This window comes from Mycteria americana, chromosome 13 (genome assembly GCF_035582795.1).
Source record: "Mycteria americana isolate JAX WOST 10 ecotype Jacksonville Zoo and Gardens chromosome 13, USCA_MyAme_1.0, whole genome shotgun sequence".
Taxonomy (NCBI): domain Eukaryota; kingdom Metazoa; phylum Chordata; class Aves; order Ciconiiformes; family Ciconiidae; genus Mycteria; species Mycteria americana.
The window spans coordinates 3217008-3244964 of record NC_134377.1 but is presented as its reverse complement, the minus strand read 5'-3'; the positions used below and the strand labels follow the sequence as shown (position 1 = coordinate 3244964).

Here is a 27957-nt window from a genome sequence, read left to right as displayed (position 1 = left end):
CGCTGGTGGTTCCCTGTGCATGGCCTCCCACCCACCCCCCACCGCCCACCGCCACGGCCGTGCTGCTGTTTCTTCCCCAGGGTCACCGCCTTCTGCCTGAACTGTGAGGCACTAAACCACTTGGCAGGGCCTGGGGACGGACACGGAAACATCCCCGCGAGGCTGGGCACGGCTGCCCTCGCACCAGCCCTGTGAAACACCCGCAGCCCCGTTTCAGCGCTGCCGGGAGGGCGCTGGTGCCGCCGCAGGTTTTCAGGCGGCAGAAGCGGCCCCCGCCTGCCGCTTCTCCTCAGCCGGGCCCGCCACGGCGGAGACCCGGGAGGGCGGGCGGCAGGGGCAGGCCTCCGGGCAGGCCTCCGCCTCACCGCGACGCCGCCGGGCCGGGCCGGGCCGCCCCCGCCCTCCGCCCGCGCCCAGCGCCGCGCAGGCCCGGGGGCCCGCGGCACCGCGCCGAGCCGAGGCGAGCCGAGCCGAGGCGGCAGGGGGAGCCCGCGGGGCCGGGGCTGGCCGCGCAGGTACGCGGTGCGAGCCCGGCCCGAGCACGGGGAGGAGGCGGAGGCCGCGCCTCGGCGGGACCCCGCGCCTCAGGGGGCTCCCGCGCCTCACGGGGGCGGCGGGTGAGGGACAGGACCCGGCCCCGGCCCCGGGTGGAGCCCGGCCAGGCCTGAGCTTTAACTCAAAAAAACAGAAACAAAAACCACCACCAACAACAAAAGACACTTAAAACTACCTTTGGAGCCATGGCTGCTGTTTTAAGGCCTGCTGTAGCCTCGCATCGCCTGAAATCAGGCATCGGGGCAGTCGGTGTGCGGGCGCGGGGCTGAGGGGACGAAGTCCCGGGGGGGATGGAGGTTGCTGGGCCTGCAAGAGGTTTGGTTTGTCCCGGTTAATATCATTTCCTGATACTAGGTGATAAAGTGGCCTCAGAGCGGGAGAGCGGTGGGGCTGTGGAGAGCCAGGGCACCTTCTCTCCTCTCTCGCAGCGCCGGAGCCAGTGCAGGTTTGGCCAAGGTGAGATGGCGATGCTGAAGCTCGGAGGATACCCTGTACCGAAACAACCGGCTTGGAGTAGATAAACTAAGTGATGTTTCCTTTGCGCAGTAAATCAATTACAAATGTAGCATGTTATAGAAAACGTGCTTGCTTATTTCTCTGGTTCGCTTAAATCAGCTTTATTTAGCTAATAACCTCACGCTGGAATAATGCCTTTCTCTGCTTTAATTGCATTCCGGTCCTGTTCACAGTGCTTTGCCAATCATGAGTAAAAAAAAAAAAAAACCAACCTTTCCTAAAATATTTAATATATTAAAAATTTTGCAGGTGTATATTTGTTTAAATATACTTTTATAGCTGTAATCTGTCCTCATTACTAAATGAAGTGCTAAATTTAGCATAAAAGCTGTCAACATGTTCCAATCAACATGTCTTAATGACTGCCAACAAATGGAAATGAGACTTTCATGGAAAAAAGCTGAAAAGGTACAAATGCAGAACAAGATTAGATCAACTGTTTTGATAAAAGTCCACTAGTCAGTGCATTAGGTCATGCTTTAAATCAACCCTCCGTGTTTATGCTATTATTTTAATTGTTAATAGAAATATTGACTAGCTGCGGACAAAGCAACGCTCCTCTGGGGACCTGTTTGTGGTGTTTCTTTTCATTAACGTCTCCCCATTAGCGACTACATATTGAGATGTCCCAGTGAGCCATTTTTCAAACCAGTTAACACTGTTAATTCCATCTAATGGAAGTTTTTAATCAAGATGTCAGACGGTGCTAAATCAAGCACCTCACCCAAGTGCAAAACATAGAATGTCCGCATTATTCCCTTTATCAGTCAGGTTTCCATTCTTGTAAAAATATTTTCCTCTTTAATCCAGGTTTGTCTAACAAGGCCCGCTTTCATTGAAACAATGTGGACTTCTCCCCCCTCCCCCCCCCCCCTTTTTTTTTCAATTTCAAGGTGTCCCAGAAGAATCATTCCTTTATTCTGGCCAAGATTGATGTTGCTGCGTTTCCTGCTTACCCTTGCTAAAATATTGGCTGCTATTGGCAGACTTCCAGTTCTTTCACATTCCCCCTTCACACTTTTTAATGGTTGTAGGAATTAACATTTGTGGTTTGGAATATGAGAAATGCATTTTGAAGTGGCACCAGCTGACACCAGGTACAGTCGTGGCCCTGAATTTCAAATACTATTGATCGTTTAACAGTGAATAAGGCGTTTTCTCAACTCTGCAAGCTCTCACACAGTGCCATAGAGTATCCTTGGTTTGCTTTGCTTTAGCTGTCCTGACTGGCAGTTAGCTTTTAGACCTGAATAAGGCTGAAGAAGCTCATTCTTAGCTTAAGGAAGATGAGAAATAGCAATGACTGTGTATTTTCCAGGTGTCTCATGTCTTTTTTTCTGTCCCCTCCGCCCCTAGGTTTTAATGACAAGTGGGAGGCAGGTCTTTGAAATACAGGATGGCTACTCATCAGCTTTTACAGACTAGGCAAAAGAAAAAGTCCTCTAAGGTAAAAACCTTGAACTGTGCTGGTACTGACAATCTTAGCTCTCCGTTTTGGACCTGGCACGTCTATGCCTGGTGAGGTGGGAAGACTTTCTGTTGTCTGCGCTGTTCTTGGTTGGATTATTTCCAATTTAGTGAGTCCAGGAAGATACAGCATGGGGCTTTGACATAGATTTGACTAAATAAATGTAGGCTCATTAGGTGTGCACAGAGCTTTATTAGCAGGAAGAAAAGGAACAAACTAATGGAGGAACTAAATTTAGTATACTTTCCGCTGAGGTTGTTGGTGTTAAAATCACAGAGTGTTTAGTATTTACATTAGTTCCAACCATAGACATGTACTGTTTACAACTCTGCATTAAAACCACTCTCAAAACTAGGTCTGCGTACAGCTTTGACAGGTTCAGTCTGCTGTCAGATCGCAAAAAAAGCCGTGGCAGGCAGCGAACTTTGGTACAGCAGTGAACGCCACACCAGCACTGGCGCTTGTTTGTCTCCACGGTTAACTCTGTAGAGCTAAGCCGGCAGAAAACTATACTTTTTTTTTTTTTTTTTTTAGGGGTGGTTGTCTGTTAAGTGCCAGCATTGGTGCAGTGGAGGGGGTGGGAATGTTCAGCTGTGATGAAAGGGGAGAGAATGACCAATGCAGTCTGCTTCTGAGTAAATCATGCTGGATCTAACGATAACTACCCTTAAAACATTTAATCCCACCCATTTTAGACATTAGTCTTCTCTGTGTAGTATAAAGACCAGAGAAATATTAAAATTATGTTTCTAACTTACCTTCTTTTTCCACCTGCTGAGAGTTGTTTCTAAATCTAATCCCCGTGTTACACTAATACGGTGCTATTTTTGGCTTTGCCTTTCTTTTTCAGGAATCAGTGTTATTCCCCAACAAAATTGCTACCGAGCAGCAGTCTGTGGTGCTGGTGAAAAGACTTCTGGCCATCTCTGTGTCCTGTATAACATACATGAGAGGGCTGTTCCCAGAGAGCTCTTATGGAACTCGCTATTTAGATGGTAACACTTTCAATTTGTGCTGAATTCTTATTTCTACTTGCTATATTTTAGCTATAACCTGCTTTACATGTTAGCTTCCAGCTGCTCATATATGTATGAGTTCAGTTTATTAGGAAGTTAGCTAACAGGCCGTCTCTAGTCTGGATGCAGACAGTGCTTCTGCATCAGATAGAGAGCCTAGAAGACAACCTAGAGCTATGGGCAACTCATGGCTTTTCTCTTAGTGTTTCTTTTGGTTTATAATCATTCCTTGGTGTTCCCAGCCCCATGAATCAGGTCTCAGAGTCAGGAGATTGACTTAAAAATCAGTAAGTTTTAAAGAATGAACTCCGATTGGTGTGTTTTATTTTCCTTTGGATTTTTGAGCCCTTGAGGCTCACATATTCAGCTTTCCTTGCGAGATTGACAGTACATTTGTTTGTTTGTTTCATTGTTGGTTTTTTTTCTGTGAAAACTATCTCACATAACCTCATGCACTTGGGAATCAGAACTTTAAGGAAAAAAAAAGAACTTTAAGAACCAAAGTCTTGTCATAGGATCACAAGAATTAGTGATGCTTTGATTCATCAACGTCTTTGCATTCCTTCCATGCATTCCAATCTGTTTCCATGTTTTTACTTATGCAGTTAGTTGTCCTGAAACATGGTCACATGCACTTTGTGGACTTGGCTGAGGGCACAGGAAATCCCAAATTGACTCTAGATCATCTAACCCTGAGAAGCCACTAGTCTTTCTAAGCAAACGTCAGGTCTCTCAAGTGCCTTTTGATCAAGACTGTTAACATCTGGCCTGCTCATGCCTTTGAGGGCTCCTTGGTTGAATCCTAAGGTGGTGTTAATTCACCTCTTCATTTGCAAGATGGCTTTCCTCTTGCCATTCTGAATGCCTGAAAACAGAGGTAGAAGGAACTGTGTGGAAAAGCTTAACAGAAATAGTTTATTCTGAGCACAGTCATTGACCTCACTTGGACGTTGGTGAAGTCTGAATGCAGAAGTGAAGGTGTTGTTAAGGAGTAGGTGGGAGTGGAGAAGAGGAAGGAGGAGAGGACAGAAGCTGGTGGTGTTTTGAAATTAAGCCATAACTCTAGCACTTTTTCTGGGAGAGCCCAGCGCATCTGAGAAAAGTCTTGACATTTGAAAATGCAGCAATAAGCTTGTGTCAGCCCACCTGGGACTCAGTGGAAAACCAACATTTCCGCTCAGGAAGGACCTCCAGATAACGCGTTTTATCCAAAAAAGGGAGGGTGAGTGGCTTAGTTTCAGTGTTTGCCCAACAGCTGTGATAAGGATTGTAACTACGTGCTAAATCTGTTTTTGCAGACCTCTGTCTAAAAATTCTTCGAGAAGATAAAAGCTGTCTGGGATCACTGCAGATAGTCAAGTGGTAAGTGAGTAACAGCGAAACTAAGACGAGGTTGTGCTGAATAGCAAGACACCTACCCCTCGCATTCTTCTTCTTCCTGAATTTGAAAATATTGTGCCCAGTAGCGCTATCGACTATGCCAGTGTAACTCCCACTGCTGCAGCGTGAGTGCTTGGCCCTGTGCGTAAGCAAGACAGAATTAGCTGACCAAGATCATGCAAGTTCAAGGTCTGTTGCAGTGTTGACTGTAGTGAGGTCATGGTCAGGCCCCAGAGCACACACAGGCAGCATAGGTACGGAAAGAGGGTAAAGAACATCACGAGACTGAATCTGTTGTTGTTTAGTCTTCTCTCGTTTCACTTTCATAGGGATTCTTGTAGCTTGTTTTTTAGTATGTACAATGTTTTATCTCCCTGGATATTGTGTGTCTAAGTGCCTACAACTTTCTTTAGGATATATTTCAGAGTTGGCATGTTCCCAACACGCAGAGAGTCTGACTTTGATGTGCTAAGGAGATACCTAGCTGCACATCCTTTGACTCAAAGAGTAAACATCTGACCATTGCTACCTCAAATAATGTTTACTACTTTGAGAAAGTCCATAGCTGTAAACTATGCATCAGATAACAAAAAATTTACAAGACCAGACATGTCAGGCCATGTTCAGATTGAAGTTTCAGCCAAGCTCTGTACACTGCCAGTGGGAAAAGAGCCATTGGAGAGCAAGCTGGGGAGCCAAAATAGAGCACTGAGCAGAGAACCACTCGGAGCCAGCCTTAGGCCTCGAATCCTCATCTTTGTCAGGATTTAAGGGGGCTCCAGGCTGACAGGATATGGCCCTAGAAGTATAAACAATGCACAAATGCAGAAGGGAGGACAGCGCCTTTATGATGGTTGACCTGAAAAGGACTTTACAAGCCCAAAATGTTGTTAGCTGTGTTGTCTTAATTCCAGAAAAAAATGCACTTTAAACTGTATCTAATCAGTATGTGTTTACAGATCGGGAGATAAATAATGCTGGTTAGTATTAACATGTTTTCTCTTGGCAGGATTCAAGGTTGTTTTGATGCTTTGGAGAGGCAGTATGTAAGTTTTTTCATGTTTTTTAATGGAGTTCACTATTTCTTCATAAAGTATGGACAAAACTATCTTTCCATTCCTGCTTTATATTTTTGCTGTGACCTTGCATGCACACAACACACGTTCACGCCTGTGGGATACAGCTGCCCTGAGTGTACACATGTGAGATACGGGATTTTGTTCCTTGAGCCCAACTGTTGACCACTGTTGCTCTCTAAACTTGCCTGTACATGGTGTGTGAACTAATTTGCAGCCCGAAAAGGATTTCCGTTAGTTCTGTGTTCTACATTTGCGTTCTCTAATGTCTGGATAGAGACACTGCCAGTCAGAACTTAGATCTTGATCTCCATGCCTGTTTTCCTGAGACAGGTTATTTCGAGGTTCTGCTTTCCTTCATCGCCTTTCCCCTAGTCTTTTCCCTTCTTCTCATCTTCTCTAACCCTCCTAGCTTTTCTCTTGGGTTCAGAATTTATTACATTTTTTTTGGAAAATAATTCATCAAATAAGGTATATAACTGGTTCCGGGACAAAATCACCTAGTAAGTAATCATATTCCTTGCTGATTCTCACATAAAAACTGCTCCGCACAGGAAGAAGCACCAACTGTTGTCATCTCTGTCAGCACTGTTCATCAAACCAGCTCTCATCCAGATCAGATGAGTGGTGTTAGTTTCGGCACTGACGATCAGATGGGCTCTTATACATCACTACAACTGTCAACGTGCATAAGATAATTGAAAATGTTGTGAACTCGGTTTATTTCTTGCTGACAGTTCTAGGAGGTATTTAGTCCTCTGCTATTTATGAGAGACATAAATTAATTGTTATTTGACAAGGATTAAGGAAAAAACAGAGACATTTAATGCATGTTCTAGGATTGTTTTCAAGAGTAGTCCCACGTACGTTTTCTTGCTACGGCATAAATTAAATACCTTTGGGGAGTTTCACAGCAGAGAGCAAATATTAGTCTTCAGTAGGGATGGGTGCTCTTGTAAAAGAGTTTTAAATCGGCATAGCCTTTGGAGATTTGTTTAGAAAGAGTCCCAAGAGAGAGGTCTGAGCGTGTGGTTGTTTTCTTGGGAAGCTGCAAGTAAAGCCAAGCAAGCTGGCCACTAGGTGTTGCTGATGCTGTGCGATGAAGAATCTGCATAAAGGTTTTCAACTCACCGTTTGTCGAATGTATCTATTCCTTCGCTGTATGTAGGCGGTTGGATTTCAATAGGTCTTTCTTTTCCTTGCCCACTAAGGTTAGATTTTGATTCCGTGTTTCATTTTATTTTTCCCTCCTTAGTTACACATTGCTGTCCTCGCAGTAAGTAAATGAATACAAGGTGTTTTTCTTCCCCCACCCTGCTTGAAAGAGATATGGAGTCAAGGTTGTGTCAACCCATTTGTGCCTTTTTTAAGGGGAAGTCAAAATGTATGTGGTTTTTAATAAAGCGGTGACCTTTCTTAAATATAGTAAATATGAACTTCCTAGGCTGCGTGGGAATATTTTCCTCAGTATGTCAGACTTCTGACTGAGGCCTTACATGCATCCTTAAACTCCTAGAAGCGCTTTCATGTGCTTCATATCATTGCTGCCTTTAAACTCTTGCCTCCACCCTTGAAGCTGCTGTGTTTTCTCCATTTCCCCCTGCAGAAGAGTCCTCCTTATTAATCTGATCCTGGAGGAGCCACACACTGGTGGTTACATAGCAAGTCTTTTGCCCTGGTCCTTTGTAAAGCACCAAGAGCTATGCTATGCATCTATTCTGTGCCACAATCTGAGTAGTTAAATCTCAGGCACCAATAGTTGCCTGTGAGGGCTGGAATGGGAATTAACCTCATTCCTCCACAATTACACAGATGAGTGTCTTCTACCTGTCTTTGAAGTGGTAAGTATTGACTGCTGATAGAGGAAGGCTGTTTCTCAGCCATTCCTTTCTCTGATCCCACGCTAAAGATAGTACAATCTCTGCTGTAAAATGAAAATATCATTGTTTAGTCACTTTTCACTAGTTCAAGTTATCCAAGGGGAGAATGCCCTCACTGTGCTTTCTTATAACAGATTTACACCAATCCCAAGGAACCGGAGGTAAGAAAGAGTCTTAATTAATCTTTGAGGCAACTGAAGGCATGGGTGAGTAGATTTGTATTCAGAGTGGACTTGTAGGCTTAAATTCTACCCTGACATAGCTGCTTGGTGACCCTGTTTCTCTTCTTCTGCCTTCACTCAAGAATGACAGCTCAGTGAGCTGGATTGTGATCAAACGCTCCTACCAGGCACTAGGCTGTGGGCCCATCTAGGGCCTCAGGCAGGGATGTTAACAGGCAACTAATGGGCTTGTTGGCGATTTTGTTTTTCTTTCCTGAAGAGGAGAAATGGGAAGTTGAAAATAATTCTTTTACGAACCATCTTTTTAACAGCAGTGTTGAAAAGAGAGCTGTTTTTTTCGTGCAGAGAAGTTTAGGACAGAAGACCTGGGATGCAGGAGTTGCGTAGTGCCTGTACTTATCCTTTCAGTGTTCTCTGTTGTGTTTCTATTTTGTCTACACCTAGCCGGTGGAGCCATACTGGGTAGTGTGATACGTAAGCGAGGTTCTGCATCCGTGCTGTCTCTACAGAGCAAGTGCAGAGAACGGCTGCAGAATCTTTGCTCACCTGATTACAGTTCTGCTGCATCGCACCTCAGCATCTGGGAGAGAGCAAGAGTTTAGTCTGTACCAAGGCTGGGATTTGTAAGGAAGGCTCAGAGTTAAGGGCTCAGCTGAGCTCCTACTAATCAACCTCATTGTCTCTGGAAAAAGTGAATTATAGGCATGGAATTGGACTACAATAGATCCTTTCTCTTGTGGTGAAGTAGCCTGTTCTTCCTAATTATTTTATTCTCTAAAATCATAGCAAATCCTTTCCTTTTAAATGGAAAATCGTCTAGGGTTTTTTTTTTATTTCCCTCATAAAACCCTGACACCAGTGAAATTCAGAAACTTGCCCATGCAATATTGTTTGTATTTCCTAGCAGGAAGAGTCCTTCAGGCCCTTGTCTCCATACAGAACTCTGGGCCGGGCTTCCTTGTGACGCTGCATCACCCGTGAAGCCTCACATTTTTCCTTGTAGTAAGGGAGGACGTACGTCCGTTGTGATGGTTGGCTGGCCCCGGTGCCTCATTAGAGATTTAGGCTGGGGAGTCAGGCCCACAGAGGAAGTGGAAGGAGGAAGCAGGAAGTTTGTCATTTTTTTGTGATTCTTTCAGGGCTAGGTAAGCCGTGGTTGATAAGAAAATTTGCCAAAGCCGTGCAAGTAATAATAGAGTTAAAGCTGCCATCATGTCATTAAGTTAACTCCGTACTCTGGCATAAAGTTGTGAAAAGACGCTGCTAAGTTCAGTACACGTCTTTACACTTGTCACTGAACGAGACCCGTTTCTTCTTTTCCCCTCTCTTGTTAAATCTCTAGACAGTGACTGAACTGTATCAATTCAAATTCAAGTACAAAAAGGAGGTGCCTCAGATGGACATCATCAGGTAATGGTTTGGTTTTATTTCTTGGAATTACGCTGTGAAAACTGTGTTCTTGAAGCATTAAGAAGAAACTGCACTTTATGATTAGAGCATGTCTGAGTTGCTAAGCAGCTGTAAATATCATCCGATTTGAGGACAGTCACCCTACAGGATATGAACTGCCGAGCTGATGAGTAGAAATGCTGTTACATAGCACAGTGAGGCACTTAAAGTGCACCAGAACTGAATTAAGGACAATTTACAGAAATGGTGCCTGTTTTCCCTTGGGCATTTGCATACGTGTATTCTGCTTGAGCAGTCTTGCGTGGGTGACCTGAGAGAACTTTTGCTTATGATGCCTGAGTTGATGCCGCAAAATGTTTGGCAGGAAGCAGCAGCTTTTTGCATCTTTTTGGCTCTGTCTGTCTGTTAGATATTTTAAAGCTGTGTTTAGTAGGCCATAATCCTGTGTAGTTTAAAATAAACACTATCAAAGGCCATTGGCTATAACCAAAGCAAAGAAAAACAATTAACTCATTTTCAGTTTGCTTCTGCAGTTGCCATTGGTGAAAGATGGATCTTTGGGCCTTGGAACCTGCCTGTACAGCAAGAGAGCTCTGCTGTCTTGTATGCTCCTCAGGAAACTCCTCCGCAACGCTCCTGTAGTGTGCCATTTGCCACTCTTTCTCTAAACACATCGACATAATTTGTAGTACGTGGCAAAGTGATTTTCTGTTGGGAAAATCTGAACTATGTCTGAGCCTGGAGTGTCCTGTTGACTGTACCCTCTGTTTCTGCTTTGAAGCTGCACTCAGTTGTCCTCACTACACTGAGGGAAAGAGGAGAGCTTTGGGATCTGAAAGATAATAGATAGTTCTGGAGTACTTTGTTTTTTTAACCTTACTCAGATCAGTCATTAGTTCCTAGAAATAACAACAGTCCCCAAATGGAACTCAGCATCCCTTGGTGTCTGTTGTACTGGCCAAGGAGAGGCTAAGTAATCTTGCTGTTGTGTTTATATCTGCTCTGTCGAAATCTCATGACGGCTCTGAGGCTTAAAGCCCGTGGCATCAGATTCCTGGGCTCTGTTCTGTTTCCTCAGTGACTGACACTGCTATTGCAGGATCATGAATGTAGCTGCAGTCGTTAGTAAACTGACGGTCTGGCATTGATCAGAGTATTGTGTCATCTTTGCTATCAGCTCCTTCAGCTGATAGAACTGCTTTTATACACCTGCAAGGTGTATTGTCATGTGCCAACTCTGAGTTAATCATTGCATGAGAGATGTTTTGTGGGTCTGCATCAACGTATCTGAGTGGTAAAGGGGAACGTTCTCCTAGATGGTCTCTGCCTTACTTTGGGTGGATTTTGGAGGAATTCCTCGCCATTGATCCCAGTCCTTCAGAGAGGTTCAGTTCCTCAGCTTCTACCTTTTGACGCATTCCTGCATCAAATCCACCATGCTGTTCCCATACTGAACCAGTACTTGACCTGTTAATTCCCATGGAAGTCTCATCTCTTTTTTTGCTTATGCTTTTTCCCCTTACCATTTCTATTCCGCTAATCCCAAGACTTGTAAAGGTGATGTGTAAGAGAAGGCTTACCTTCTCTTTACTCCCCCTTAGGCATTGCCAGCATTTGTCCTCTCACTTCATGTACATTTCTGAACATACAGGATTTAATCTAATAGCACAGCGTGCTCAGCACAGAGTTTTGCTGTTGGCAGTTCGGAGCCTACCAAACCATACCCTGCATACCCTGCGAATCCAAGCTGTTCAACAGCCACTCAGTTTTCATGACGAAGCAAGAAGCTTCCACTGGAAGGGGAAATGAGTCTTACCGAAGCTGTTCCTTCCAGTGGTTTAGTCAGTCAAATTCAGCCCTGGGATTCTCTCCGCTCCCTTAGGTTACTTACTGCTTTTGAAGCAATTTGGGATCATCGTGTTACCATCCAGCCTGTTTATAGTGTCATCTACCTGCCAGCGGTCTTCCGAAGACATAATTTTGTAATGGAGGAGCTACATTTTTTTAAGGAGGCCCCTTTGCATTGAAAGCTGGGGAAGTTTGGGTTCCTTAGTCACGTAGTGATTCATCTAGCCCACCTTCAACTGTCTAAAGTTCGCTGGCTGATGTAAGCTGCTCATCTCATCTACCCCTGTAGTCAAGAGAAACAAACTCCTTCAGAGGGCGATTCATCCCACTTCTGTTAGACGTTTATCTCAGTCTAGACTGCTTGCTTAGACTAGCCAGCTGACATTTGGATGGGTGAAGGAGGTGAGAGGAATGCCCCTTAGTCACTTTTGAAAAATGTGCTTCTGAGCTAGTTTTTCTTACATGGAATTGAAGTGAGAACATGCAATTAACTTCTCTTCAAACTGCAAAATGGACTTGAAAATAGCCCCTGTGATGAATCAGCTTTCTATGGGATTCTCACCTCATTCCTCTCATTCCTGAAATTGCTTAGGTGAAAGGCACTTGTTTTATGGTCCTTTGATCCAATTTAATCATGTTCAAACAAGTGAGTCATGACATTTGTATAATGGGGTCCATTGCCCCAGCTACAAAGTCTGTTCAAATGGAAATGCCATGCCTCTTAGTTTAGAGCTGTTGTTTTGCTGATGCCACCCCATCCCTGGAGTCTGTTTCACTTCCCTGTTTATCTGGAAATTACATAAAGGCATTGTAGCTTTGTTGCTCGTGGTTTCAGACAAGTCAGTGGGTGCACTGTATTTGTAATTAGATCGTGAATATTCATGACTGAGGAAAACAAATCTGTTATTCTTCTTCCGATTGTAGCAACCAAATGAACTTTGTGAATGGGGTGTGCAGCGAGGACATTAAACAGGCCAGCAGGCTCCTGATCCGTAAACTGTACCTGTTAATGCAAAACCTCGGGCCGCTTCCCGATGACATTACCCTGACCATGAAACTCCTCTACTACAATGATGGTAGGTGGAGAACAGCGTGGGCTGTGGGGAAAAATTCCCTTTCCATCAGCTTCTGAGCTAATCATGTAAAGTAAGTAAAGCATAGAAAGGTGAAATGGTAGAAGCTGTTAACTGATAACAGTGAGAAATGGTGCAAAACATAGTAAAGCCTCCTGACACTCAAGGATGGCAGATGCTTTTTAAGAAAGGGTTGAACATCCGTGTAAAAAGTACAGCCATGCCGTGTGAAAAGGAGACATCCTTCTCCTTCACAGTTTTTGTGGGTTTTTTTTAAGGAACAGGCATCCTGTGTTTGTCAGGTTCTGCTCCAGAAAGTTGAGCACCTTAATGATATCTCAGCATCCTAAAGTCATTATTTCTTTGAGCTCCCTGATAACATTTGCTCAGCTCATTCTTTCCTTTGCATTCTCTCCCTTCTTCCTGAAAAAAAACCCTGAATATTTTTAGTAGTTGATGTTGTTACTTGAGGCTGGTATACACTTGTTCTTTATAAATCAGATTAAGGAGAGATGGAACTTGATTTCTCTGACATCAATGGGTTCTTCCTCCCTGTGTAGTAACTCCCAAAGATTACCAGCCCCCAGGCTTTAAGGAAGATGGCAGCCCTGGTGACCTGTTTTTTGATGGAGATCCTGTAAGCCTGAGAGTAGGGTCAGTCTCAACTGGGTTCCACCTCATGAAAGTGAGAGTGACAACAGAAAAGAAAAGAATGGGGACAGTTGAAAGCAACCTGATCCAGAAGAATGCCCCTGCTGAGATCTCCCATCAAGGGTTAGACTGTGATGAAGAGGAAGAGGAGGGGAGCACAAAGGTATAGAAACAGCTCTATTCGGTTCTCCCTGGAGGAATGGAGTTTATCTAGCAAAATTCTCCTTAAAAAAAAATTTTCTCAGAATCCTAGTTTAATAAGGGTTTCAGCTTGTGTAGAGCAGCAGCTCTACAGCAGATTGAACCCTGAGGCTGGAAGTCCATAGACATAAAGCAAATTTCATTCCAGCGTATCCGCTGACTTACTGAGTCTAGTATGTTCTCCCAGAAGAGGGCAGTGATTGCACAGAGACACACAACGCATGCGTGTGCGCACACACAGCACATGCGTGTGCGCACACACGCACACTTATGCACAGACATGCACAAAATGGAGAAAATGGCAAAGAGTTTTGCATTTCCACTTGGCGTTTCTCAGGACTAAGCCATGTTCCACTGTGTAGTTAGGTGGGATTCCTTCCACTTACCTCTAGCCATCTAAAAGTTGTGTGTTGTGCCTAATTTCTCTAGGCCCCCCTCTGCACTTAGTAGAGGAGGAGGCATCTTTAGCAGGTAATTCAGATAATTTCCTTAGACACCAAGGTAGGCTGGAATGAATGGTCCTCTGGTGGTGCCCCTCCAAAATGACAGGAGGGGCAGCCTGGACTGGTAGCTCAGACTTGACTATTTAATTTTAGGTGGTCAGTGCCAGGGAATAAACCCCAACATAACTAACTCATAATTCATGAAGATAGGAAGCCATTTACGTCAGAATTCTGTTTTTTCTTAGAAAATTTCTCCCTTGAAAAACCTGTAGGGTTGGGAAAAGGAAGGCCTGGACACTGAGGAGTTGTGAAAATCTCATCCCTATTAGTGCTGGGTTTATGGATTTACCACCTTGGCATATTTTTTAGGTTATGCTACTAAGACAAAGCATCGTTTGCTTTGCAGAATCACCCTCTCCCTGTGAGAGCACACTCAAGTGAGCATGGAGAGGACAAAAGTGACACCCATCCAGGCTGGAAAACAGAAGCATCTTCTTTTCACCTTCAAGATACAGGTGAATTCCCAGTTTCAAAACTGAAGGAGCGTGTGCTCACAACTGTATCCTCGCATAATATTTAGGTTTTCTCACTTACCGTGAAATGGGTGAACAGAGTTTGTCAGGCTGTTTGAATTTTGTGTCAGATCAGATTGAACCATAATAAAGGGCTTCTATGCTAGATTTGTTAACAGAAACATTCAATTTTTTATCAATATCTTTCCACCTCTTTATCTCAGCAGTTTTTTTCAGATGTGGAGGAAATGCACCGTTCATCAATAACGAGTTACATTATCTACATTTTCACCAAAGCTCTTTTCCTTTAGCTGTTACAGTTTGATTTTGCTAATGACTTCCGTATGTGAAAACATACCTGAAAATACATGAAAAAAAGCCTTTTCTCGCACTTCAATCAACCTAGCTTCTGATATACCATGCTGTATTTGACCTTTGAGGCTCTCGGATATAGCCTGTGGAACAATACCATCTAGTGACAAAATGGTAAATAGCATTCCTGAGATCCCCAAGCAGTGGAATAAAGAAGCTTGTCTGCCTATGAAGTCACCTTTTCAGGTCTTTCTACTGCAGATTCTCCGATGACTAGTAAGGGGTGAACTCATACTGCCACCTTTTCCACTGTGGGGATATTAACAAGATCTTCCTCTTCTAACCAGTTGCCTGTTTTCATGAAACTGAGGTGCTTTGGGACTCCCCATCAAATTTTATTGAAACTGTCTAACGAGGTCAATAGTCAGGGGGCAGCTTCCCTCCTTCCCCATACACACACCCACTTGGATGGAGCACATGCAGGCATAAGCTTCATTTTCTTAGGAAACCAGGTTAAAATGGGGTTTAACTTTCATTAATGCTGCAAGTTGATGTGTTGCACGTTCAGATGACACTTTATTCTGAAATCTCTGTTTCCAGGAATAAACCGCCAGTGTTGGCAGGGCCTGAGAGCAAAGGTTACACAATTTCAGATCAGGCATGGGATTTTGCTACCGTGGTTTAGTCAGGCTTTTGGATTCTTTTTTTCAATTAAATGTAGGGTTTTAACTTCAGAGCCAGTTTTGATTTGATGTTTGGATTGTAGGTGGAAAGAAGAAGATGGAGATAAAGGAGATGAGCAGGATGCCTTGCTCAAGGGCATCTCAGCAGGTGAGCAAATTTTAGTGGCTCTAAGATACGGCAGGCAAGGTGGAATTCATTGCCATGGAACATTATGTCATCTAGGATGGCACAAGATTCAATACTAGTGGATTTATTGTGCAGTATCAAAATACATAGAGGCTACAAAGTATTACGGCATAGGGATATAAGCATGAACTGGAAGCATTTATGAAGAAATTTTCCATGGTCAGCTTGTTTCATACATCCAGTACAAGAATTTTGTAGCGTTGTCTGGAGCTGGCACGTGTGAATTACACACGCAGAGTAAACGTATCAGTGTCCCAACCAGGCTGGTTTACCTCTGTGTGTTTTTGGGTTAAGGTTCTGAAATCACCACCCTGTTTTATGTTTGAAGGGTGTGTTTGTCTGTCGCCTGACATGGTCTTCGCCTCTCCTTTCTTGCTTCCAGACTATCTTTACATGTGAGTCACAGGTACTTACTGGATCCTATCCCTTTTTGGCTACCTCTCTAGGATAGGAAGAATTATCCCCTGGAGGTGCTGATCTCTTTTTCAGTGGTTGTTGGGGCATCCCAAAGAACTAGGGTAGACCAGACATGTAATTTTAGATAAGTAAATTATGTGAAATTAATTCCATCCTGAAGGCTGCCCAGGCCAAACCCTGAGTCAGAATCAGAGCTCGAATTCATGGGCTTGTGCCGAGGTTTTTTCAGTGACAGGGCAAATCTCTGAATACCACCAGACTGGCCACTTGATCCTCCTTCCATTCAAATTAGTTGAAAATCGTGTGAGCTTGAATGTTGAAAAACTGAATCTTTAAAGGATAAGTTAATGAGAATAGGAAATTGCTACTAAAATTTTCCCTGCCTCTGTTGAAAAGAATCCCAGGGTGTCTAACCCAGACAGCAACTGGAGACTACAACTTAACGTGTCATTCAAAAGGCATCTGTGAAGTATTTGCCTTGACTCTGGATCTTAGAAATGAACTTCTGTGCCTAGGCTGGTATTTTTCAAACTTCAACCACATTTTTTTTTGTGTCACATCCTCCAGTTTCCTTCTGATCGTTGTTTATTCTGTCGTCTGTGTGAAAACAGGAGCCTTTTTTGTATGGTTGTCCCACTGATTCATGCTCTGACATTCTTTTGGGTCTGTCACAATTGTAAGCAGAGCACCAGACACCTCTCTCTTGCAGCATGTGAATTCCATTAGAATACGGTAGCAGTAGTGAGAGTGTCTGAAGGTGGTGGAAACAGCATTAGTTGCTGAAAAATGGAAGAGTCACTTTATCCATTGTACGCTTCCAAAGCCTTAAAAAAAAAAATCCCAAGCCCTCTGCCTGGTAGATTCTGCATGGCAGAGGGTTTTCTTAATGTATTCTTTGATACTATTTTTTAAACCATCATAGCTTAGAAGTTGGCTAATATTTCAGTCAGTTTAGGGAAAAACAAAGTCAAGTCACTAGTTAAAAAGTGCAGATCACCATTGTAAAGCCAGCACTAATAAAAATTTGACACTATTTTCCACATGAGAGGGACTTTCCCTTCTTTTCTGAGGGAAGTGGTTAAAACAAATGACCATTGTGTATTCCACTTGAATCAGGAAGCCAAACTGGTGAGTGAAGTTTGTCTTAAAAAATGAGGACAAGCTTGAGTGGTTGGGAAGTCTGAGTTAGGTATTATCTAACCGGGTCAAGTATAGGTAAGATGGGTAGAAGTAGTCCTGTTGGGGTGTGAATGCGAACACCGTGTTGCTATCCAGACTACAGTACAGTCAAGTAATAGCATTTTCCAACTGTCAGGTGTGTTCAGAGAAGCTCTCTGCTTTAAAGAGCTATAAGGTCTCCCAAGTGACTTGTTTTCTCCTGGATTTCAGAGTTTAATTAGCTTGGTGTGTGAGGGGCCTTGGGGAACAACCTAGCCTGGGCCGTGGAGGTCTGCTTTTTTTGGGCAGACATGAGCCCTTAGACTTGCAGTGCTAGTGCGTGACTTTGAGTGTTAGGTTTCCACCAGAAGAAGATCCCCTTGAACTACCTCACAAAATGATGGCTCACGTACCAGCACTATGGTAAGGGAGCGGGCAAGGCTGGATGGCGAGGAACCGGCAAAGAGGGTCCGGGAGGGAGACCTGCCCTTCTGGTGGCAGCGCAGTGTTAGCTGTTCAGCGGTCCATGGAGCAGCACCTCAGGGACTTGGGTTTAAAGGTGCTCTCTGTACAGTTAAACGTTCAGGCAGAGATCTTCAGACCTAACTAAAACAATTTGGAGTGTCCCAGAATTTGATATCTATACAAGGATTTGATATTCAGGAAGTGCTGAGTTCAAAAATGTGGTACCCACAGTCACAGGTTGCTTTTGGAAATGTGGACGAGCCCATTACTGTTCTTCAGCTGAAGTGAACTGCTTTATTCTTTCTGGTTCCTTGGTTATCAAAAATAAAAACTGTGCTGTTGGAACTGAGTTTATTGGTTGTTATCTTCCTGACCTATAGCTCTTCAGGAAAACCAGGAATGAAAGTATTAAAGGCTTATTTTTATCTAATCGACATGGGAGAGGCAAAGGATGCAGATTTGCCAACAGAGAAGCAGCTATTCCTGTCCAGTTAGCACTGTAACTGGCCTTTAGTAATGGCCATGCAGAGTCTCTGACAGAGGGCTTTTCAGATTGGAGAAAAATTTACATGTACTCAACTGGCTTGTTATCTGCAATCTCATGATTAATGATACTTAGGATCAAATGAGAGATTGCCCTTTCCCAGCAAAGCATCTCTGTACTTAATCATCCAGAGTTAGACACCAGCATGTAAATTAGCCTACCTCTGCTGACTTCAGGAGAGTTTTTCTGATTGCATCAGCCAAGGCTTTGACCCATTGTGCTATCTTTATGTGTCTTGCTACTTTCCACTGGCATTCTAGGAGTAAAGAGTTGGGTAAAATAGGGAATTGCTGTCTGTTGATTTAGCTTGTAGAAATCTGCTGATGAGAATGGGGTCCTGCACTGAATTTAATATAACTTCTTGAATTCTTCAGCATGCTCCTTTATCCTTTTGTGAATCCTTTAATGTTCTTGTCCTGCAAATTGATTTTGGTAAGCTTTGTCTTCACATAAGCAAGCACGTTGCAGTGGAATGAGTTTGGAATGAAACAGAACTGGAAGATGAGTAAAATCTGACCATGTGGACGCCTCTGCAGGCTTTTATCTCCCGTCAGGAAGCTGTGGGCTGAAGTTCTGGGGTGGTCCGTAGAGCACGGTGTCACTCACTGCACAGTGAAGCAACCGTGCAGAGAGCCCTGAATTGCCCCTGACCGAGCCTGTGCCAGAGCTGGAAATGGTGTGGCCGTATCAGCACAGCGCAAGTCAGTTCTGCCTCCCAAGTTTCTGGCTTCATTAGCTAGGGCCAGACACTGCTTATGCTGCTAGACTGGCCGTGCTTACGCTACTAGACCGCTGTGGGACATGAGGAAGCGTGTTGACACTTGGCCTTGTGTGGACATAATCAGTTTGGATGAATGATAGCTCAGAGGTCTCTGCACTGCGATTCACTGCCTGCTGTAGGCATGCTCCTGCCATGCGGATTAGCTCTCTTAACTGGAGCTGTCTGAAAGTTAGGTGTCTAGGGAGAGATTTATCCCTAAATGTCGTAAATCAGTGCTGGTTTAGACCTCAGAGGATAGCCTGTCTGGCCTCCAGCTGCTGCTCCCATGCAGAAGACTTGGCTACCTGGCCACATCCTCATTTTCCGAGGGACTGTGTCAGTGATGGAACATTGAAAGTCAGTGTGAACACAGTCTTTCACGGATGACACATTGCGAGTAATATCTGCCGTGTTTGCCAGTGATCAGTGTCCCGTTGGTGCCCAGGGCCCTGGTCACCCTGATGGAGATTCTTGTGCCTTTGCTGAGCTTCCGTGTTGTATGCAGCTTCTGTCTGAAAGTGAAGGTCAGCGCAAGTGGATCCAGTTGCAGAATAACAGCTTGGAGATCAAGACCTTTGCTGTCTGATTTTTCCCAGGCAAACTACTTTTAAAATTGCCATGACAGAAAGCAGTTGAAGGGTGAAGCCTGCCATTTGCAGAGCAATAGGAAAGCATTTTTCTGTGGCAATGTCATTATCTTGAACTTTTGCAGAAAAGAAAAAAAAGAAAGGTTTATCTCTAACTGTCTATCAAGAGAGCTGTATCTGATGAGAAGTTCCCAGAACATTTTCTCCTCCAAACCAGCTGAGGCTACACAGACCCAAACAATGAAGAGAGAAAGATTCAGAGATGAGCTTGCCTCTCTCCTTCCTGTGAGCTCAGGCCATTCTGGGAGGAGTGAGACAGGGAGGTCAGGAAATTCCTGGCTTCTCTCAATTCACGTCAGATCCTTAGCTGTATCTTGGGGCCATTCATCCCTTGCATGAGTTATCCCTGTCTAGTGCGCAGGAAACAGTTTCCTAGTGATCTCTTCATTCAGAGGTGAGGCCCATCACCCCGCAGATCCGGGGAGATTTAACCCTTGCGCCCTCAGATTCCCTGACAGCTACCCCAGGGACATCCTCGGGAAGACGCGGAGCTTCCGCGCTGGCTGCCTTTACATATGTTCATAACATACATGCTAGCAACCAGACCCTCTAGAGAAATCTGCATAAACTAAGGTTGGACAGATCTAATATCCCACGAGGGACTAAGCTGGGTAGCAGCCCAGTAGGCAGAAGCAGTGTCCATTGCTTTTCGCCTCCTCGGTTACAATGCTGTAATCTTACAGGGGAAAGCTTCTGATTTTGGGAGGCGTATTGGATTGTGATCTGGCAATCAGAGCGTACGGCACGGCAGCGTACAGTGTGATTGAGAGCCCTGGAAGAGATTATAAGGAGAGAGATTGATCATTTTTTTTTCAACAGGTATTTTTGAACAATTTTTTCTTTCTACACTCTGGAAAAATCTGTTCATTAGTCCGTTAAATTCTACAAGATACATGAGGTATAGAGTAGGCCTGTGAGACTTGTAGTTCACGAAAAAGAAATTGCGTTGGATGTCAAAGATTTTAACAGTGAGCAATGGAAAAGGAAGCGGACTAGTGGCAGTCAGTGATGTGTTGGCATGGCTTCCTGGGACAAAAATGTGGCAAGGTTCCACAGAAGCACCACAGGGAGTGTCTTTCATTCTTCCACCTGCATAAATTGGCTTTCATGCTAACCAGCATGATCCTCCTCCACCTGTACAGATGAAAGTCAGGATTAATTCCACTGATGTCAGTGCAATCACTTTACTGGAAACTGATACGACCAGTATCAGTTTCCAGTGACCAGTGCTGAGCCCCGTGTGCAGTGTTTAACCACTGTGCCACCTTCGCAGAATCACTGAGGTCAGAAGGGACAATTGGAGATCATCATGTCCAACCTACCTGCTGAAAGCAGGGTGAAGCGGAGCAGTTTTCTCAGGACCTTGTCCAGTCAGATGTTGAGTATCTCCAAGGATGGAGACTCCACAACCTCTCTGGACAACTTGTGCCAGTATTTGATCATCCTCACAGTAAAAAAATCGTCCTTATGTTTAAATGGAATTTCCTGTATTTCAGTTTGTGTCCATTTTCTCTTGTCCTTTTACTGGACACCATGACATGGCTTGTGAACCTTGATTTTTCTGTGCTTGGAGAGCATGGAGCAGCCAACTGTCAGTGAGTAGATGGGAATTACTGCCTTCAACCAGAGAGAAATGGCTGTTCACCAGGGATGCCTCAGGTCTTAGGGGATCAACTTAAAGAGTCACTGGCTTGATTTTTGAAAGTGGCAAGCATTTGCTGTGCCATCAAGTCAATGTTAGCTGCAGCTGAAATCACAGGATACATCAGGCACTGGTTCTCTCTGATTAGTTTCCTGATGATGATAGACATCCCTTGACACCTGAGGATCATTTTGCCTTATTTCAGCAGTTAAGTCTTGTATCTCAGTCCTTATTCTTCTGGCTCGCTTGATGGAACTGGACTTCTCTTGACATTAATGTGCTTCTGAATTTGTCAGGAGAGTTACAAGGTACCAGACTAAACACTCTGTGCCCCTGACAAAGGGAACTCTTCTGTGGGCATAAAATTTGCCAAGTGCCAAACCTCAGCATGGGGCAGGCCAGGGACAAAGAGGGACACAGTCGAATGCTCTTGTGCAATTTTAGCTTTTCTACATAAGATGCCTTGGGAAGCAAAACACATGTCAGAAGAGCTGTAAATTTGCTTCGATTTATGCTGGGAATTTTTGGCCGGAATACGTGGGGACACTTGGGATTGAAAATTGCAGAGCACAAAACTAGGTCCTGATTTTGTCTATCTAAGAATAGCAGTGTAGCTGTGGTCTGCTCATTCTGTTTCATCCACCAGTCTGCCTTGGGAAGGGTTTAATCTAAGTCTAATCTATTTTTAGCCTGATATCTTCTCCAGACAATGTGCAGCTGTCCCGTTAGTTTTATGCCAGAAATTAGTAACACTTGTATGATTCACAAGTTAGCTGTATTTTACAGAAAAGTTCTGCGGCAAAATATTACTTTTTTACACGTAGTGCAGTATGGTAAAACAGGGTATTCAAACTCACTGTGTGTTCATGGTTATGACCTAGACCCAGAACTACGCCTTGGACTCAAGAGTCGGGTGGTCATGGGTCTGTTCCTGTCTTTGCTAATCGATCTGGACTTGTCCCACCTGTCCTGTTGTCAGCACCGTCCCTTTGCAGGGTCAGCCTGCGAGGGCCTGGGCCTTGTCCCGTGTGCTTTTGTAGCACCTGGCTCATCAGCGGAGCCGAGGGCCTGTAGCGGTTGTGTAAGACAAAAGAACAACGTTCGTACAGCACAAGCTGTCCCATCAGTTATTCTAAGTCAAGCATCCCAGTACATGGGAAAAATTAGAATTAATCAACTTCTGGAGGCTTTGATTGTATGTTTAGTCAATGGGAGGGATTTCCTGCTTTTCACCACACCATTTAAGAGGTTTACTTTCTGGTTAAAGTCAAATAAACATACGTAGGATCTGACTTAATCCCATTTAGAGCAACATTTCTGGGGAAGAAGCTTGAGTGTTTGGTTAAGGATGGGACCTGGAAGTTGGACTTGGGGTCTGTTCCTGGCTCTGAGTTCCTATGTGAACTTGTAGCTGGGCAGGGGCAGGACAGGACATGTTGGCTTCGGTGAAATACCTCACACAGTTGACATCTTATTCATTCAATAGATGAATAGTGCTTGTCTAGAGCACTTGATGGCTTGCATGGATGTTTTTACTCTTCTCATCTCAGGTTCCTGTTAGGTGGTCATGCTGCCTGTGGTAAAGAGGAGGAAGACTGTCGGGGACTTGCAGTGGACTCTGCGTGAGCAGCTGCTCGTTGTGGCTGTTTCTCCCGCCTCAAAAGTATCCCGTCCATGCAGAAAATTTAGGAGGAATAGCAGAGGGGTAGAAACTTTACTGAGCAGTTGCTGTGCTGCAGAAGATCCATTCCTGAATAGAGGAAATAAAAGCACCAACTCTAGCTGATGCTCTCTTTATGCGGTTTTGGCTAAAATAGAAGGAGAGCTGCCTTATTCAGGTGACTGGGGGCCGGGAGACTGGGGATCATCGCTTTGCTTTATTGTGTGGCCAGCAGGACAGGGTACAAACCCTGCAGCTGTGTTAGCACTGGAGAGTTTTTGGATGCAGTATTTCCCCCCTCTGGGCCCTTTACTTCAAAAAAGGAAGCAGACAGGTTAAAACGATGCCAGGGAGAGGAAAGTAAATAACTGCCTAAAATGCCAGTTTGAGCAGCTGGATATCAGGTCAGGAGCTGTAACACAGAGATCCACTCATCACTCTTTCCTCAAGCAAATACGCCTTGGGCAGTGTTGGAAGTTTTGTCAGCCTGAGTGTGCAGGATGAAGGAGAACCTGCCGGTCCCACTTTGGCAGATTCTTGTTTTCTCTGTTTTTATGGAAAGGAAATGGTACTTTCTGCATTAAGCAATATTGTGTTGCTCATAATGAAGAGGAGAGAAGAGGGGAGGAAAAACAATTTGAAACATGATAGAGAGGCGAAGTGAGGTGGTTTCAAACTATTTTGCTATTAATCCATAATCAGAGATATTTCACACATTAGAAAGACCATTGCTATGTAGAGATTACCAAAGCCTCATACCAAGGTCAGATAGAAAGCAAGCCTTGATGACGTGAGTGGCAAATTCTATAATGACCACATCTTGTAATCTGGAGACCTTGTGCTTGTCTCCAGGATGCATTCTGGAATAGCTCTTTATTAACTCCTTGTGTTCATCCTGCTTCAGTTATGGGACTCCTCGTGTTTTATGGTGAAACTGGAGTAAGGTACTACTGTTTTGGAGCAGGAACTCAGTTAGCACTCTTTTCCTTCTTCATTCACCTTACTTTCATCCAAATGAACTTTCTTTTGGAGGCAAAGCTGAAGTGGTGTGCTGTGGTATGTCACTTCAGCTCAGTTCCAGTGAGAGCAAGAGAGGTTACATTGCCAGACTGTGTGCTTTGTCCCTTCTGGGTGGGCAACAACACACGTTACTCTCTGCAGCTCCAGATTATTATTGTAAAAATGCAAATATGTTATGTGATAACGAGAATAAGTGAGTTTGTCACTTGGCACAGCCAACACTTCAACTGGTCTTCTGGCTGTCCGTCTCTCTGTGGTCTGTCTGAATTGCCTGTACCATTGACCCATTTATAGTCTAACATATATTTATCAGTGTTTTTTAACCTTTTGGTTTGTAGGCCCCTGAATATTTTTGGGAGAGGTTTGTGTCTTTCTAGAGGGAAGTTAAGCCTCTTGGAAAAAAGCTTGCTTTGCTTAGTTATTTTTTGCAGACTCACAGGTAGTCTTTGAAGTCTGAGATCAACCAACTTGTGTTGAATTACCCTGATGTACAGAGGCACTGTATGTCTCCTCCTGAAAGGCTGGTTCCAGTGACCACAAATTTGACATGTGCCCCCCTTCTTTTACATACTTTTATGATTATCTGAGGTTGGTAAAAAAGGCTATGCCCTATAAACTATTATATTTCTCAAAGGTCTCCTTGCTCCTCATGTTTTCTTTCGGCAGTGGGGAGATGGGTACTGTTCTTTGTGCCACCAAAACCATTCTCTGTCCCTGAAGCTGAACCTGTTGCTTTCACAAATCTTACAGTCCCAATTCCATCCAGTATTCCAATTCTGATTCCTTGCCTAATTGCTTTTCTGGAGAACAGGATCACACTGAAGAAACCCAAGAGGATCCAGGAAAACACATTGTAGTTTTGGAAGTTGTATTTCTTGACTCATCTAGCAGGAGCCTGTACCGTGAGAATGATCACTGTTTCTGATGGTTCTTACAGATAAACTGCCTGAACCTTGCATTTAGCCAGGAAGAGGTAATAGAACCCAAGAAGAAAAGGAAGGTCAGTGAACCAGAGAAGCTGCTTCTGGAAGGCAGGAAATGATGTTCATTCTGACACAGAATACATTTTGGAAGGTGTGAGTTTGCATTGTCATCTGACTAGTAAAGACCTTTACTCTCTTCCAATGTTTAACTCTTCCACATACCACATGTACTTCTGCATGTTTATTTGTCTAGTACAAACGTTGCATTGCGAAGAGACAGCAAGCACCATAATTGTCATGACAAAGTTGACCAACAGCACTTGTTTGATGTTCTAAGGTTGAGGATTTATGATTCCACATGAACGGTGTCCATGTGCTTCTTTCTCTCTGTCTCTCTCTCACCTCCCACCCCCCTCACAGGCTAAATTTCCTCCTCTGTGGCTGGACTGTCCTTTGCCAATAGGTCATCAATATTTAACGGCACTGTTTCAAGATGAACTCTCTGAGGTATCAATGCCAGCAAGCAACAAGTCTCATGATTCACTAGATTGTGCTTAACTTCATCCTATCTACTGTTTCCGGAGCATAGATTTTTTTTCAGAGAAGGGTTTTTATCTGTGTTGAATACAGAGATAAAGTAATCTGTACACATTTTCTGCTGGTGCTGGGTGTTTTTTTTCTGACTCTGCAAGTAGTGTTGCTATGACTATATTATCAGCTTATTTCTAAAACGGCAACCCACCATGTGCCAAGGAGCTTAGACAGTTGCGCGATATAAATTGTGTTGAAATACACCACATTTAAAACCTAACTTTAATAAGGGTACCTTGTGGTTGCAAATACAGGTAAGGAGAACAACAGCAACGAAAGAAAAAAATTCTGTGTCCCTTGGAGCAAAGGTGCTGTGCTTTGTGTCATGTAGATTGCCTGGCAGGCACTCTGTCAAGACCTAATGGCTATTACTGGAGTGGGAGGAGCAAAATGGTCTTAATTGGTCTTAGACATTTTAAAAAAGATGTTCAGGGAACAGCCTTTGCATTACTTTATACACATCACAAAAGAGATACTGAAACAGGGAACAATGAAGAAGGGAATGTAGTGCACTCTCTTCCCAATGTAGTGTTGATCGCCTGAAGTGTTCAAATCTTGCGGTGATGGGGAAATAAAAGCACTAGGGTACAACAGAGTAATGCACCCAGTAGTGTAGCAGTATCCTTGACATTTCAGATACGCAGCAAAGATGTTTCAGGACAGGACTTGAAGAGCAGTAGTGGTTTTGGATGTAAGGTGTTTCTTTCGTGGTGCATGTCAGACAGCTCTGTAGAAAGCAATGAGGATCACTTGACAGGTATCTGACCCATAGTGTCTAGGGCATCTGATAGAAGGACCTCGACCATCAGTGCCATCGCTTGACACACCAGATTCCCTATCGCCATTAATACGGTGATGTCTTCTGCTGTGGCAGTGCTTGAGGTTGGCTCCAGACATCAGGGATCTTCCTCGCTGCTGAAACAGTGATCTTTCCTCGACTGGATAAAAGGTGGGGATTGATGCATTTCTGTTGTGCTTTTACTCTGGTTGGCCATCTGAAAGAGTTGAAGGCCAGACTAGAACTGGCTGACTGGGTAGAGATAATGCTGAAGCTGAACACCTCTAGATGTTCAGTCGACCTCCTTCTCCAGGTAGCTGAGTAATGCATTGCAATCCTAATGCTAATACCACAGCTGTCCTTACTCGGCCCAAGGCAGACAGACCACTGACTGTCCCTGAGCCTGCAGCAGTGTCTGGCAGGTTTTGTGGCTTGATGCCTATTTCACAAAACTTGTAGAACATGAGAGTTCTCCATTTTATCCTCACTTTCAGTCCTGTGTTCTCATTTTTGCACCTGTGGCCTAATAAGCCAGTTTGTTCACATGCCAGAGCAAACCAGAAATCTTCCTTCTGCCCAGATTTTGTAATGATATTTGCTCTCACGGCTGCACATCCACGGGAGGCCTGCGTTCTTCACAGAACAGCTACAGCTCAGGACCTGCCTTGACCTGAAAGCTCTGCCCTGGCACTGCTAGACTGTGTGGCTTCCATATTCCTTCAGCCCACTGACTCCTGCCTGCAGCCAAAGCCTTGTCGTGTCGTTGTCTTGTGCGTATAGGAGAAAGTCAAACGTGTGTGTGGGTATGGCTACTCACACAAGTTAGTCTTTCTCCTATACGCACGGCACCACAAGGCTTAGGGGCATGCCAGCTTGCCTGGTGCACGCTGGAAGGTGCAAAGTGTCTTGTGGCACAACGAAAGTGAAGTAAGCTATCTTGTGTTACCACGCAGTAAGAGTGTGCGCACAGACACCACGAAGTAAATCCACAGCTTAGTTGACTGCACGATGTCTTGGTCCTGTAGCCATGGCCAGAGACTCACTGTCTCAGTTCACATTGGCTTCTAATCAGCTATTTTACGGTAATGACTTTTAGTCATTTTCATTTCAGGCTTGGTTAGAAATAAAGTAACTTGTGATGAACTGCCACAGTAAGCGTCTGATTTTTCTTTCCCACAAACTTGTGGTTACCATCAGATTCTAAGAAAAGTCTTTCCACTGCAGATTGGAATCATATAAGCCACTTACACATATCCTTTTATTTATTAGCAATTCTGCTTGGCTAGCTCAAGGTAAAAAAACCTTTTTCTTGTGTTTCAGTCGCATTTCTAGTTAATAGTCATTAACTGACTTAATGTATGTTACACATCATCAACCTGATTCACTACTGACATAAAACAGAAGCAATTCGTTAGTAACGGTCCCTTGCCAATTAGTGAACTAAATTACGTTTGAACAATTTTCTTCAAAGATTCTCCTCCTCCCCCCATGCATCATTTGGCAAGTCCCCTGAATGCTTACAGTAATTACGTGCGTGCAGTGAAAGGAGACTGTTACCTCTTAAACCAAAATAAATGAATATGTGATCTTTGTGCTAATGTAACAGTGAGTAATACAAAGAATCACAGACATCCTCCCTTTGATCTCCCAAAGATACGACCAGCAATTAAGATTACAAGCTGCTTAAAAAACCAGAATATTGGGAACATTCTGTAAGGGGAAAGTGAATGCTTCCCAGGGTTTTTCAGAAAATCAGTGAAGAAGGGGAACCCGTTCTCGTTTATCATGACCGCAGGCTTTTTAATAGATGTAATGTGGATATCCTTAACCTGCCGAGCCACAAACAGGTTGGCGGTGCTTCTAAAAATCGTTCCTTGTTTCTGGGATAGTGTTTAACAAGAAGAGTAGTATCTCTGTTTCAAACTGAAAGTCAAACTGAAGTCAAACGGAAAATGCATT

General features: G+C 44.1%; 1 protein-coding gene across 1 annotated transcript; it reads left to right on the top strand.

Moving 5' to 3' along the window:
- The first annotated feature begins 411 nt into the window (after window positions 1-411).
- On the top strand, window positions 412-27181 carry HORMAD2 (HORMA domain containing 2). The gene is made up of 15 exons (XM_075515753.1): window positions 412-515; window positions 910-1011; window positions 2428-2518; window positions 3390-3534; window positions 4854-4917; window positions 5945-5981; window positions 7267-7287; window positions 8026-8052; window positions 9416-9483; window positions 12256-12407; window positions 12965-13218; window positions 14106-14214; window positions 15290-15354; window positions 24644-24780; window positions 26579-27181. Exons 3-14 carry the CDS (start codon window positions 2468-2470, stop codon window positions 24746-24748), a joined length of 1098 nt encoding a protein of 365 aa, XP_075371868.1. The 5' UTR covers window positions 412-515; window positions 910-1011; window positions 2428-2467; the 3' UTR covers window positions 24749-24780; window positions 26579-27181.
- The last annotated feature ends 776 nt before the right edge of the window (window positions 27182-27957 follow it).